This window comes from Chanos chanos, chromosome 4, assembly GCF_902362185.1.
Source record: "Chanos chanos chromosome 4, fChaCha1.1, whole genome shotgun sequence".
Taxonomy (NCBI): Eukaryota; Metazoa; Chordata; class Actinopteri; order Gonorynchiformes; family Chanidae; genus Chanos; species Chanos chanos.
Window position 1 is genome coordinate 49,801,129 of NC_044498.1, and position 12,721 is coordinate 49,813,849.

Here is a 12,721-nt window from a genome sequence, read left to right on the forward strand (position 1 = left end):
TTTGGCTTGGAAACCAGATGTCATTAAATGATATATGGGCATGTTTCACCCAATTACATATTACTGACTTACACCACATATGGGCTTTTCTGAAATGGCAAAGACTCTCTAGACAATTCATTCAGTGCTCGATGATGTGAAGAGTTTTAACATCCTGCTGAATCTATTCACTGTTTGAATATGTTTTGTAGCTGTTCCTTTCTGCGTGTCTTTTTACGCGTGTCTGCGTATCAGAATTGGTTTACGGCCAACCAGTCATCCGTTCGGTCGTCTGTCTTTGAGAGGGAATTCCTACCCCCTCCCCGTACCCGTGTTCCTAACCCCAACCTCAACCAGATTCATCAGTCATAAATACCAAACTCTGTCTGCAAGACGGGGTAAAGTTGGAAATGTAAGTGGGAGTAATGCTGGAGTCAGCAAAGTGAGAAAGGAATCTGTTTTCAGTCTACTGTGTCTCTCCTGCCTTTCAGATCTCGACGAACAGAGCGCGATTAACCATGTGATAATCTGAACTAATCCTGTCTATGGTATTAGACATTTTAATATTATGTAGATTCAGAGTATCTCGCAAAACCAACAACCAACATTTTCATAGCTCATAGTTGTGATGAAAAATAACGTGGCGTTCTGTTACGAGGATTATTGAAATGTAGATCTGTAATCATTACTTGTTCTCCTCATACAACAAGATAAAGTTGCCGTGGTAGTCAAGATGAAATATAGCTCCATGGCTTTTGATGAATAGCAGATCCAGGACATCAGGAGTAACTGAGTGGGGGAGTGGTTTAGCTGAGAACAACTATCGTTCTGCTGTGCCCTCAGCCCAGAGTAAGACTGGCACGGCCTTTAGGTCCTTCCACAGTTTACACCGGCTTAGTTCATTGCAAGCTTTAAGTGCTGTAGACATGTTCAATTCGCTCTCTATAACCAAATCAAAACAAGAAATTGAATTTTATTCGGTAATGTTAGCCAGCTGCTTTCGATAGACGGAAATCGATGTGTTCTTTGCTCATTTACGTACCTTCATGCTATACTCACCAGCCTGTTTCTTCCCCCCCCCCCCCCCCCCCCCCCCTTTTTTTCTTTAGTGCGTTCAGGGCTCCAGCGAAATCCCAGAGGTCGTTATCATGGGGAGAGCTATGCTGCCAGCTGCGACCGGTCACTTCGTTTTGTTATCCGAGCCAAAAGCGGAGAGGCTTTGACAAAGGGAGAGGCGGTTGTCTCGAAGACTCGATGATTAAGACCATTAGGCTGAAAACTGTCTGATGAAATGTGATGTTTTATTTCTGCAATGGGGCTGAAAATATGATGTCACTAAACCAAGGGACCAGAGCATATGGTCCAGTGCACAGGAGGCACAGAGTCAGCACAGACCAGACAAGATGTGTTTCCTTCTCTGTAATGTCCTTAAACAAGTTATGCCATTCACGTCCCCTGCCCTATAATCTAAAATGCAAGTAATTATTCATTTAGTTAGCTAGCTAGTTTTAGTGTGTGTGTGTTTGTGCGTGTGTGTGTGTGTCTGCATCTGTGTGTGTATGTGTGTGTGTGTGTGTGTGTGTGCGTGACCATTTCTTCTTCCTGTGTGTTTGTGTCATAACTTCTCTTTTTTGCTTAAAGATGTTCTGTATTTGAAAAGAGAAATGCCTCAGGTCCATTCATCAGGTTATAAGGGAGTCAGTAATGTCAAGCATGTGTTTATACAGTCGTGAAATAAATGAGTTAAAATTCTTCAAGCCTGATAAAAAAATTGCGTCAGTTTATCAGACACTGGTCAGAGAACTAACTTGGCTGTGTCAGGCTGTTTTGAATGGTGCCCATTAATGTCTATGGTATGATTCCATTCTATTCCATTTGAAAATATACTATGATAGAATGTATATAAATCAACTGAGTACTATTCACACTTAAGCTCCTTCTGAGATTCAGCAAAACAATATACATTTTTAGTCAGTACTCAAGTTATAGTTAAGTGTAGTCATGGTTTCCTGTACAAATGACTCAGTGTGTGTATGTGTGTGTCTATATGTCTGTGTGTGTGTGCACATGTGTGTGCATGTGTGTGTGTGTGTGTGTTTGCGTGTGTGTGTATGTGTATGTCTGTGTGTGTGCACATGTGTGTGCATGTGTGTGTGTGTGTGTCTGTGTGTGTATGTGTGTATGTATGTGTGAATGTGCACGTGTGCGTTTCACCTGACACCAGATTTGGTGACAGCTTGGTGAGTGTACGATTCTGTTAAAACAAATTCAGCCATCTGGCGTTCTCATGTTCTTCACTGTTGCTTAAACATTTTCCCTCAACATTAATGCTGTTTAATGCGGTCTTCCATAGGTTTCCCAAAGGAACAAACATAGAGTCCCATTAGTAAAATAAATATCTAATTTCACCCTGAGCATCCATGTTTTTTTAACACACTTTTTTTTGGGGGGGGGGGGGTGTACAACTAAGCAAATCCTTCAAAATATTTGCGTCTTTTCTTGGGATTAAGGGGTGGGTGGTCTCGCTTGAATGACTATGGATTTATTAGTTTTAACTTAAATTTTAAACGTCCTGCTGTGTGTAGTTACACACACGTACGCCAGCCTGTCGGGACCCCTCCGCTATAGCCATCATGGAAAACCTCCACTGTAGACCTCTCAGAAACGCTCGGCTCTTGACACCCGATAGAGGCTCAGTTACAATCTGGATCTCTCCGCCTGGACTCGCTTCCCAAGCTAAATTGCCGTTCAGAATGATACTGCTGTGTTGCAGCGTAGCCATGGAAACCACCTTGACACCATTTAAATGTATTTTTCTTCTGGGAAAATGAAACAAAAGAATCGGTCTGGCATGTCACTCCTCCCTTTATGCTAAGGCAACACAGGGTGACACGGTGTGAAAAAATATATATCCTTTTTTTTCCTGAGCACAGAGAAAAGAGTGGATCTATATATATCCTCTTAATTAGAGTATTAATTACAGAAAAAGTCTCTGAAATGCTGAATATGCAAAGCTGAAAAGCAGCGGTGTGAATGAGAGGGTTTTGCATAGACGTGGCCACCAATTTATAGCCATGGGCTCCTCTGTAAGAGGTCTCTGGGTTTTATACCTGGACTGTTGGTCCAGTTTGACTAATGAAAATGAAGAGAGAGCCGAAAAGCCTCCCGAAGTCAAAGTCAGCATCAGCAATGTTCATGAAGCTGCCCCTTCTGAGACGATGAAATCAGTTTGTGGATGTGTCTGTACTGTCTGGATCTCTGCTGTGTGTGTGTGTGTGTGTGTGTGTGTGTGTTTGCAGTAATAGGGATGTACAGTGGAGTGTTCTGGAATTTTCTAGAACAATCTTAAACAATGACTCCACGTGTCTTTTTTTGTTTGTCCCCATAGTGAACGAACTTCCATGTAATCAAATATAGAGAAACCTCAGGCTGCACTAATAAGTCTGCTGCAGATTTAGACCTGATTATGCCTCACAGCAGCGGCCAAGCTCTCTCTCTCTCTCTCTCTCTCTCCCCCATGCACCCACATCCACCCCCCCCCCCCCCCCCCACACACACACACACACACCCACACACAAACACACACATAATATAACTGCTAATCTTAAAATGAGTGGACTGGGGCTGAAAACAAAGGTAGCTTTGTGCAGTGTAAGCTGATTTACATTTTTCCTCCCGACAGAGTCAACTTGTGTATCAAAGCTATAAATCAGAGCTGTGCTTTCTGTCTGTGCGTGCGTGTGTGTGTGTGTGTGTTTGTGTGTGTGTTTGTGTGTGTGTGCATGCGTATTTATGTGTGTCCTGCCAGGCCTGTTCCAAACACACTAAACTTCGGGCTCACCATCCTGCCATGTACAGTATAGATTGCACTTGGCCTCAGGCATCAGATGATGTCTTTTCTATTGATCAACGCCAAGAGCCTTTGTTGGCAATAAAGTCATCCAAACACAACATTTCCAGATGTGTGGAATTTGCACTTCCAGACCTATTGCACCAATGTTTCCCTTATTTTATGTTTATTTGTATGAATACTCCAGATTTAGTTGTGTAATGCATAGACAAGTCGACAGGATATTTAACCACAGGGACAGAATGGAAGCTTCGGTTTTGATTTTGTCCCTGGCAGAAAGTGAGAAGGTTTATTTCAGTCTCACATAACATGTAACTTGAGAGGTTTATCTTATATAAAGTGCTGTGTATTTGTGTTTGATTTGTTTCTTTGATATTTTATTGGTATTTCTATTTCAAGAGCATCACAAGTAAGCCACGTATATTCTGTTCATTTCCTTTGAGTTTGTTACCAGTAACCACTAAATAAAACAGACAAACCAGTCTAATTAGAAAGCCGGACATACTTCAACATCTAACTGGTTAGCTTTATTTGAAAACGTTATAAAACTCAGGGCCTTGATTCAAATCAAATGCTGGGAACTTAACTTATACTGAATCTCAGTTCTTACAAACTTAAGTCAGTAACATTTGTTTGATTCAACTGATGCAACGGGCATGTTTTCAAATGAACTGAAGTTGTGTTTGTTTTGACTGTGTGCATTCTTCTATAATTAAAAACACCCTCTCTCCTCATTTCTGAGTCAACCAGTTAACGCATGCAGTTTCATTTGACTTTTGTTAAGTCAGAGATGTTGTTTTGGTCTTTTGTAATGGGTTTTAACTCCTACCCCATGTATCCTACCTTTGATATGGGTTTAAATGGGTTGATGAAGATACTGTCTCCTCTGTAGCCTCTCTCCTGTTCTCTGACAAACATCTGTCTTCCAGTACTGTGGAGTCTTATAAAAGTGTTGTGTCATGCAGTAGACGGATATTAAGCACGATTAAACGTTACCTTTCAGAGGAGACTTCCTAAGAGGAGCCAAAGATTTGAAAACCTTTCAATATACACCCAATTTTGAAAAATGTGGACGGCCTCACCGACAAGGATGTTTTGGTGCGTTAATGATGTGATTTTTTCTGAAGGTTATTTGAATGTGTTTTACTCCCCAGAGGCAGTGCTGTGGAAGAAACGGAGAGGGGGTGGCAATGTATTACCCACAGATGAAGGTCAAAAAACTCGTTTAAATTAGTTGTTCTTTGAAAAGCTACTGTGTGTGTGTGTGTGTGTGTGTGTGTGTGTGTGTGTGTGTGTGTGTGTGTGTGTGTGCATATGTATGTGTGTGCGTGCGTGCGTGTGTGTGTGTGTGTGTTTGCGTGTGTGTGTTTGCGTGTGTGTGTGTGTGTGTGTGTGTGAGTGAGACAGAAAAAGCCACCACTCTTACACTTTCTTAAAAAAAAAGCGTTATTTTTCATGGTCCCTCTTTGGAAAAGAATTGTTTCAGCCACAACAACATTCAGTGCCAAGTCAGGTAATCTTTAACTGGAACTCCGCAGAGGGGATTTAGTCCAGTTTTCCATCTTTTATCCCCTCACCTTGAATGGAGGTGGAATGCGGCAGGAACCGGCTGGGGGTGGTCAGAACGTGTGTTTGTGTGTGTGTGTTTGTGTGTGTGTGTGTGTGTGTGTATGCGTGTGTATGCGTGTGTGTTCCAGCATTTTTACACTAGGCAGATTAACCAGAGAAAAGTCCTACTAGGTCCTGGCCTAGAGCAACTTCCAGTTAAGACAATCTAATATCCAACCATGAAGCCTTGTAACAACGCTTCCTCTCCCTCCGCTGCTCCCCGTGGACCATACACACCTCTGGAGTACTGAGTTCCTCCTGCCTGAGGCATCTGGCTGTTTTAAAGGTCTGAGGTTTGAAGGAGCCTCAGCCACCCCCACTGACTAAAGGGAGCCGCAGTTAAACTCTGGTAATGGGAAGTCCAGCCTTGTGGATTGTGGTGGAGTGCGCTTGCAGAATTCTTGGCGTCTCGACGGCTGCAGGTAGGGTCTCGTTCAGCAAGACCGAATGTGCGTTCAGATGCGCGCGTACGAAAAGTCATCAGTCTAATGCATTGTTGGAGTTCCCAGTTACTAATCTGTGCCAACAGGTGCCAAGTATTGTGTGTTACGTAAATATTCGCCATCAGTTCCACTGTTAGGTTTTTTTTTCCTGCTTGTGACTCTCGTAGCTGGATTAGTTTGACCTTGTGGTCTGCTTTAGACCAACTTCATGAGCCTAAAACACAAAATGTTCCTATAAAACGAGAGTGTTGATCACAGTAGGTAACTGTAGTGAATAAACACTTAAATTATATATTTATTACGCATTTTACTATGGTTATTTTATTACATATTATCCCCAGCGAGGTTCAGCGTCTTCCACGGTCTCGAGTGACGTTTTATGCGAGACATCAGAACCATAAAATCGCTGCATTGCTTCTCCAGACGCTGTGTCGGTGAGAATGGCCCTGTTTAAATCACAGAGTGTCCGACTCCTGCCTGCCCCTGTAGACAGTCGTACAAGAGGCTTGTCTGTCGTAACATCTACCCCCAGTCTCCCCACAAAAGCCCCTCAGGACAGAAGCTGTTCTATCCCGCTGGAGTTGTATAACATACACGGCATACCTCGTAAAACTATGTTTCTACTTATTGCTTTGATGTTTGCGTGCTATAAAAATGTGATATGTGCCTGTCTTATTGTTGCTTATGTGTATATATGTGTGTGTATATATATATATATATAGAGAGAGAGAGAGAGAGAGAGAGAGAGAGAGAGAGCGAGAGAGAGAGAGAGAGAGAGAGAGAGAGGGAGAGAGCGAGAGAGAGCGAGAGAGAGAGAGAGAGAGAGAGAGAGAGAGCGAGAGAGAGAGAGAGAGAGAGCAGTGGTGTTGTTGGGATTTAGATGTGGTGTGGGATTATGGCCTTGGTGGTTTTTGGTTTTGATTGTTATACTGGAAGTTACAAGACATGACAAGCTCAATAATTATTTAGGAGAAGGGTTTTTTTTTTTTTATCTTTTTTATCTGTTTTTTGGAAACTAGTTCATGTCCTAATCACCTTATCACCTATTCAATTCTTCTGCGTCTAAATAATCTTGACACACAGACTCGAAGAGCTGGTGTATTTCTTTTCGTTCTCACTTTTGACCTGATAAGTTGTATGATCTCATGCTGAAGCGCTGACATTTCTCAAAATGAGCAATTCAGTTGGACGTTTCCATGGAAAGTGGGACTACACTTCCAAGTTAAAAAAAAAACAAAACAAAAAAAACGCAAAAGGATTACAGGTTGGATAGTTACCCACGGTCTGTTTAAGAAAAGATGACGCAAATCTGCCATCTTGTGGCTGCAAAGAGAAAGACGGTTCGACACCTTTTTTTGAAGGGGGCACAAAAAATTATTTCTTGATTTAGGTTTTGTTTTGGCTGTCAAATAAATTAAAGCAGTTGCCTTTTTTTACAGTGTTTCAGGAGTATGTTCTGTGTTTTTTCACTCTCAGAGTTACATGGAAATCATTTATTCTTTGTAAATGATTTTTTTTTCACACGCGAAGATGAAAGGTTATATAGAAATGTGTAAATGAAATCATTAAATCATATGAAATTGTTCTGCCTCGTTCTCTCTCACCTCTGCAGTCAGTTACAGCAGGAAAATTAGGTGTTAATGAGATGTTTGTATCCTCCACATCATAAAAGCCGGTAAAATCATAATCTGCTTGGTTGAGGCATGTGTGCTTGTGTGTTTATAGTTTCACTCTCTGGTAATCTGCATGTGAGTTCATTCATGGTATTTAGCATGTGAGTGTGTATGCATGTGTTGTTTTGTGACCTTTGTAAAGTGGTTTCTTTTTCCACAAAGAAGCAACGGATTATTAGAACACTTGCTCTTGCCACTGAGTAAATATGAGATTTAAGGGTGTATAAAGAGCTGTCTCCTGCTGGGAAACTTTCCATTTGCTTAATTGAATTGTGTTGTGTCCTTGTACCCCGATGCCTCTGGTTGACCCCCGATGCCTCTGGTTGACCCCTGATGCCTCTGGTTGACCCCTGCCATAGTGCTGTGTGCTGTGGGGGTGGAGACTCTGAGACAGGGAGACTTTCACAGCCTGGCTGTCTATCTCCTGTGAGTATACTCGTTCAATTCTTCTTCTTCTTCTTCTTCTTCTTCTTCTTCTTTTTTCTTAAAAAACTGCAGATATTCTGGAAAGAGCAAAAAAATTTATGCACATACTTTCATCTCAGGATTTCATATCTGTTTGTGAAAGATGTGCAACCACGTTTGTGTATGGGTGCATATGTGTGTGTGTGTGTGTGTGTGTGTGTATGAGAGAGAGAGAGAGATAGACAGACACAGAGGAGAGAGAGACAGAGGAGAGAGAGACAGAGAGAGAGAGAGAGAGAGAGAGAGAGAATCTCTTTGTCAGCCTGGTTGACATGTGTGAGTTGGTTTAGACCCACCGCACACATTAAATGAACCTCCAGCATGGTTGACTTGTGTCGGACACGGATCCAGACAGACAGTGCCCACCGAGCGGCCAGGGTAATGAGTTGCCTGTGATCAGCCTGTCTGCCTTTAAAAACACATGGCTCATCTCTCAGAGGGAGGCCTGTTCCTGGAACTCTGAGCCCGTCATTTGGAGCGAGAGCAGAAGTTCAGTAACACAGACAGTTATGACTGAGAATCGCTAACTTTGTCTCCGTTTCACATCCCAAGACGTACAGCAAATCATATATTTTTGTGTATTTTATGACGAATAGTGTCAGAGCGCTCCAACAGAGCTGAAGTTTCTTAGCTCTGAAGGGACCGTCTGCGGGGAACAACATAGTCAATCAGTTTCCCTCCGTTATCCAGACTTATCCCAATGCTTTAGGCTTGAAGAAGGACCAAATGGATAAAGGATCCTGAAGTAATACATGCTCGTTTCCATCAATCATTCTCCAACATCCTCCCTGAAGGACACTCAAAGCAGGAGGCAGGAGGACGGTAGCTCCTCTGTGTAGTTTCACGAGAGGGGAGGACTCCTTGTTCACATGACCTTATCGTTGTGGGCTCGCAGCCAATCGTGAGAGGTTCTGCATGAGCAACAAGGAGATATGTCCAGAAGGGAGTGAAATATTGAGGGCTTATTTGGAACGATGAACATATGAACACAACACGCACCTACATTAGTAGCTGACAGGAAACTGATGTCGTGATTTTTTTGACCCTTGGCTGATTTGGCGACTCATATGACTCTGTTTTCTCAGATCTCGCAGACTCAGGGCTTTGGCAGTATTTTGACTGATAAAGGAGAGTTCTTAACTATATTCCCTCATGGCAGAACGGTTTCTGCAACATTAGACACATACACTCAAAATCTCTCCCAATGGCTCTACACTCAATGTAGGGCGGTCTCTTTCATATATTTAATGATTTATACCCCGTTCACATTTTGATGTTATTGTAGCTCCAACTGAGCTTGAAAGGGAAGAAATCATTCTCATACACTGCTTTCATCTCATGCATTCATCTCTATTACTCTCTGCGACAGTGTCTCATCGGCTGGGATGATGCTGTTTGAAATGGCCTATTTTGTCGACGCTCTTCTGGCAATGTGCCTTCCGTAAGTCCAGGCTCTATGGCTCTTCATTCGTTTGAGGCCTGTCTGCAAAAAGAAGTATTATATATCTTTTGTGAAATCTGTGCTTTGTCACGTTGAAGGTTCTTATTTAAGTTCCAGTGTCAGCAACTTTGCAGACGGTGAAGTGATTCCCATTCTGCACACATGTATAATTTCATGAATTACGCTCTTGGTTTTGCCATCATTTCGTATTCACTTTGGCTTTTTTTTTTTCCTTTTTTTTTTTTTTTTGCATGTCTGGCTTTTATATTTGGAGCTGTCCCCCTACTTGGAAGCTTATCATTATCTGGAAGAAGATGGCCAAGATCGGAGGCTTCCAGAAGTTTCTCTATTACACCTTGATGTCTATAGTGTGCTTCCTACACCCAGTGATGGTCTGGCATGCAATTATTCCAGGTATGAAACACTTTTAAAAGACAACTTTGATGATTAATCCAAACAAACAAACAAACAAACAAATACAATCCCCACAGGACACACAATTGTTTCTTCAGGGCTTAACTGTAATCTCTGTAAAATCCACGACAGGAACCATGCTTCTGGTGACCGGGTTCGTCAACTTCATTTTGAGCAGGAAGAAGAAAGCGGAGCAGTCCAAAGAGACGGGCGAACCGGGACTGTCGACCATTTACGTCAGCGACATGGGGGAGAACGAACAGAGCGTCTCCTTCTTCCACGTCATCACGGGGAAAAGAGCTTCGTTCTTTCCCATCAGCAGCGTGCTCCAGAGCCCCGCTGACAGTACCCAGGCCATGCTGGATCCCCACCACCCAGCCACACACGGCCCCAGAGCCAGGGGCAAGGGAGACAAAAGACATGTGCGTTTCGTAAAAGGCCTCGACCAAGACAAAACCGAGATGGACGGATACCATGACATGGAACTAGAGACCACCTCAGACAAAGCACCCATGATCCCTGATTAAATGCAAAAAAAAAAAAAACCCTCTCGTGACAGGAGAAAGTAGAGACCACAGTCGTAGAGCAAAAATTCTGTTTCAGTTCTGTTTCATGTTTAAGTCATGAGATTTTTCTTCTTGGAGGTTTTAAGCAGCGACAGGACACAGAAGACAACACCAGAGCTTTGTTCTGTAAGGCTGAAGAGGATGCTGGGAGAAAGTCCTCTAATGTTCATGATCATTTTAAAAATACAGCTCAGTGATTAATCCTAACTTTTATTTAATAGTACGTATTTTATATGAAAAGAGACACATTAGATACACTGAATAATGAATATGCATAACAATTAGATTGCATCATCTTGCATCATCTTGTACTCAGACCATTTATAGAATAATCTCCAAAATAACTGTAAAGATAATGATTGATTTTTTTTTTTTAAGTATGCTGAATGTTGTTTTCAACTACAAAAAAATGCATTTTTACTGTTCTTTTCAACTTGTCAGTATACTGTGTTTGTGCAACTCGGCTACCCTCGCTTTTGGATCCAAACATGATTTGAAATTGATATTATCACTTAATCCAGATTACTACTCAACTGTAAAAACTGTGACTGTCGCTGCTTTTTGTTGTATTGTGAACAGGAAGGCGGAGCTGGAGAAACACAAAGCTGGGTTTTAATTTTTTTCTCGCTTCTAGGTGACCATGGAGACAGTTCATGAGAGGCCCTCCTGAGATCCGCTAAAGCCCACAGCAGAACCTCACAAACCAAACAATAATCCCAGCTCCCCATTCTCATCCTCCCAGTCATTCTCAAACTCAGAAACTGCTCCATTGTCCACCTTCATAGTTCTGTGTGTAAGACTGTGTGTAAGGGAAAAAGCAGTAGTATTTTTTTTTTTTTTTGGAGTATGAAACAGAATTATTTAAAATGTTTTTACGGTTAAGGTTTTGTTTTCGCTTCAACGCTCACGACTACTTTGATGTCCATTTCAAAAGCGTTGCCCGCAGGCAGTGTTCTGTGGTGTGCTGAGAAGGTGGTAGCCTTTGTATATAAAGTGCATCTACTACATCTTGGCTAAATAAATCAATAAAACTGAGTGCATCCATTCATCAGACAGCCCCTCGCTGGTCAGACTCAGACGTCTAGTTCTTTTCTTACAAAGACCTGAATCCTAAAACACCCTTAGGGTTGTCACGTTGTCCTCCCTGAAGCCTTGACTCACATGTCCAACCTTCTCAACAACTAATGAAAAAGCATTTAAAGAGGAGGGTTCTTTGTGTGGTGTTATTTTACATGCAATAAGGACTTTTCATGATGGATCAGTATTGCAAAGCTCAGTAAATAATTTAAATTAATCAGATATTAGGAACACACGTAGCTCTGAAGATCTAGATATTCAGTGACCTTATGAACAGCCTAGGGTTTGTATGAAAAGAAAAACAGTTCTGAGCATTGAATGATATTGTCCAATCATAAGCAGGGGATTGTGATTGGCAAGCGATGCAGAGCAAAATTTGCTCTGTGTAAGGGAATTGGGGTGAAAGCACATTAGTGGCCTGGGCAGTTGCCAAATACTGCAGTACCTATGACCCTCAAAACCACATTTTTTTAACAGCAGTAGATGAAGATGTCACTGAAAGAAGCTCAGAGTCAAACAGAGTCAAAGATAAAGCAATGAAAGAATGAAAAGGTTAGAGGTTTAACCAGGTTGCTGTGCCTCATTCTATTCAGCACAATTTCCACATGCCTCCACATCCTGAATTATCTTCCTTATTTGGGAGTCTCCTTGTCATGATCATATCCTTTTTGAACAAAGCTGGTTTCCTGTGGGGGAAGTGGAACGAGCTCCTCAAATTATAAACTTCCTCAAATATTTTATCAGCTCTTGCGTGATCATCTTTTTCCTAGATGGTATTTTCATACTTTCAAGTCAAAAAAACAGGAAACCGGTGCAGTCTACGGTTGAACACAAAGACGTGGCTGAGGGTAGATGTAGCAAGCAAGTAGTACAGAAATTAACATTGTGCAGAATTCCTTACTGTTTCTTATTAATTTTTTTTTTATTTTGCTTATTTATTTATTATGATTCTTCGATACAGAAATGTTAAAATGTCAGATAAATAATTGATTTGTCGTCTTATATGACACACGCGCGGCAACTTTCGGACAATAAAATATTGTGATATTTTTTATTTTTGCTTGTCGGCTATCACATACGAGTACACGTATGTGACAGTAAGCCTAATCGGCCAGTGACAGCAAGATAAGGAAAATGGATCTGGTCCTCGTTTCCCGGGGCAACACAACAGAATTACCGCCCACGGGCTATTTTGATTGGTTTTC

The 12,721-nt window shown here is 41.8% G+C and overlaps 1 protein-coding gene across 1 annotated transcript; it reads left to right on the forward strand.

Annotated features, from left to right (window-relative positions):
• The first annotated feature begins 5,557 nt into the window (after positions 1–5,557).
• On the forward strand, positions 5,558–10,558 carry tmem72 (transmembrane protein 72). The gene is made up of 5 exons (XM_030772699.1): positions 5,558–5,859; positions 7,913–7,979; positions 9,388–9,459; positions 9,734–9,873; positions 10,006–10,558. Exons 1-5 carry the CDS (start codon positions 5,790–5,792, stop codon positions 10,398–10,400), a joined length of 744 nt encoding a protein of 247 aa, XP_030628559.1. The 5' UTR covers positions 5,558–5,789; the 3' UTR covers positions 10,401–10,558.
• The last annotated feature ends 2,163 nt before the right edge of the window (positions 10,559–12,721 follow it).

Excerpts from the sequence above, each read along its gene's own strand:
- tmem72 (XM_030772699.1), top strand. The coding sequence starts at position 5,790 with ATGGGAAGTCCAGCCTTGTGGATTGTGGTGGAGTGCGCTTGCAGAATT. Across the intron at positions 5,860-7,912 it reads TGGCGTCTCGACGGCTGCAG|TGCTGTGTGCTGTGGGGGTG; the intron begins GTAGGGTCTCGT and ends CCCCTGCCATAG. Across the intron at positions 7,980-9,387 it reads AGCCTGGCTGTCTATCTCCT|TGTCTCATCGGCTGGGATGA; the intron begins GTGAGTATACTC and ends TCTCTGCGACAG.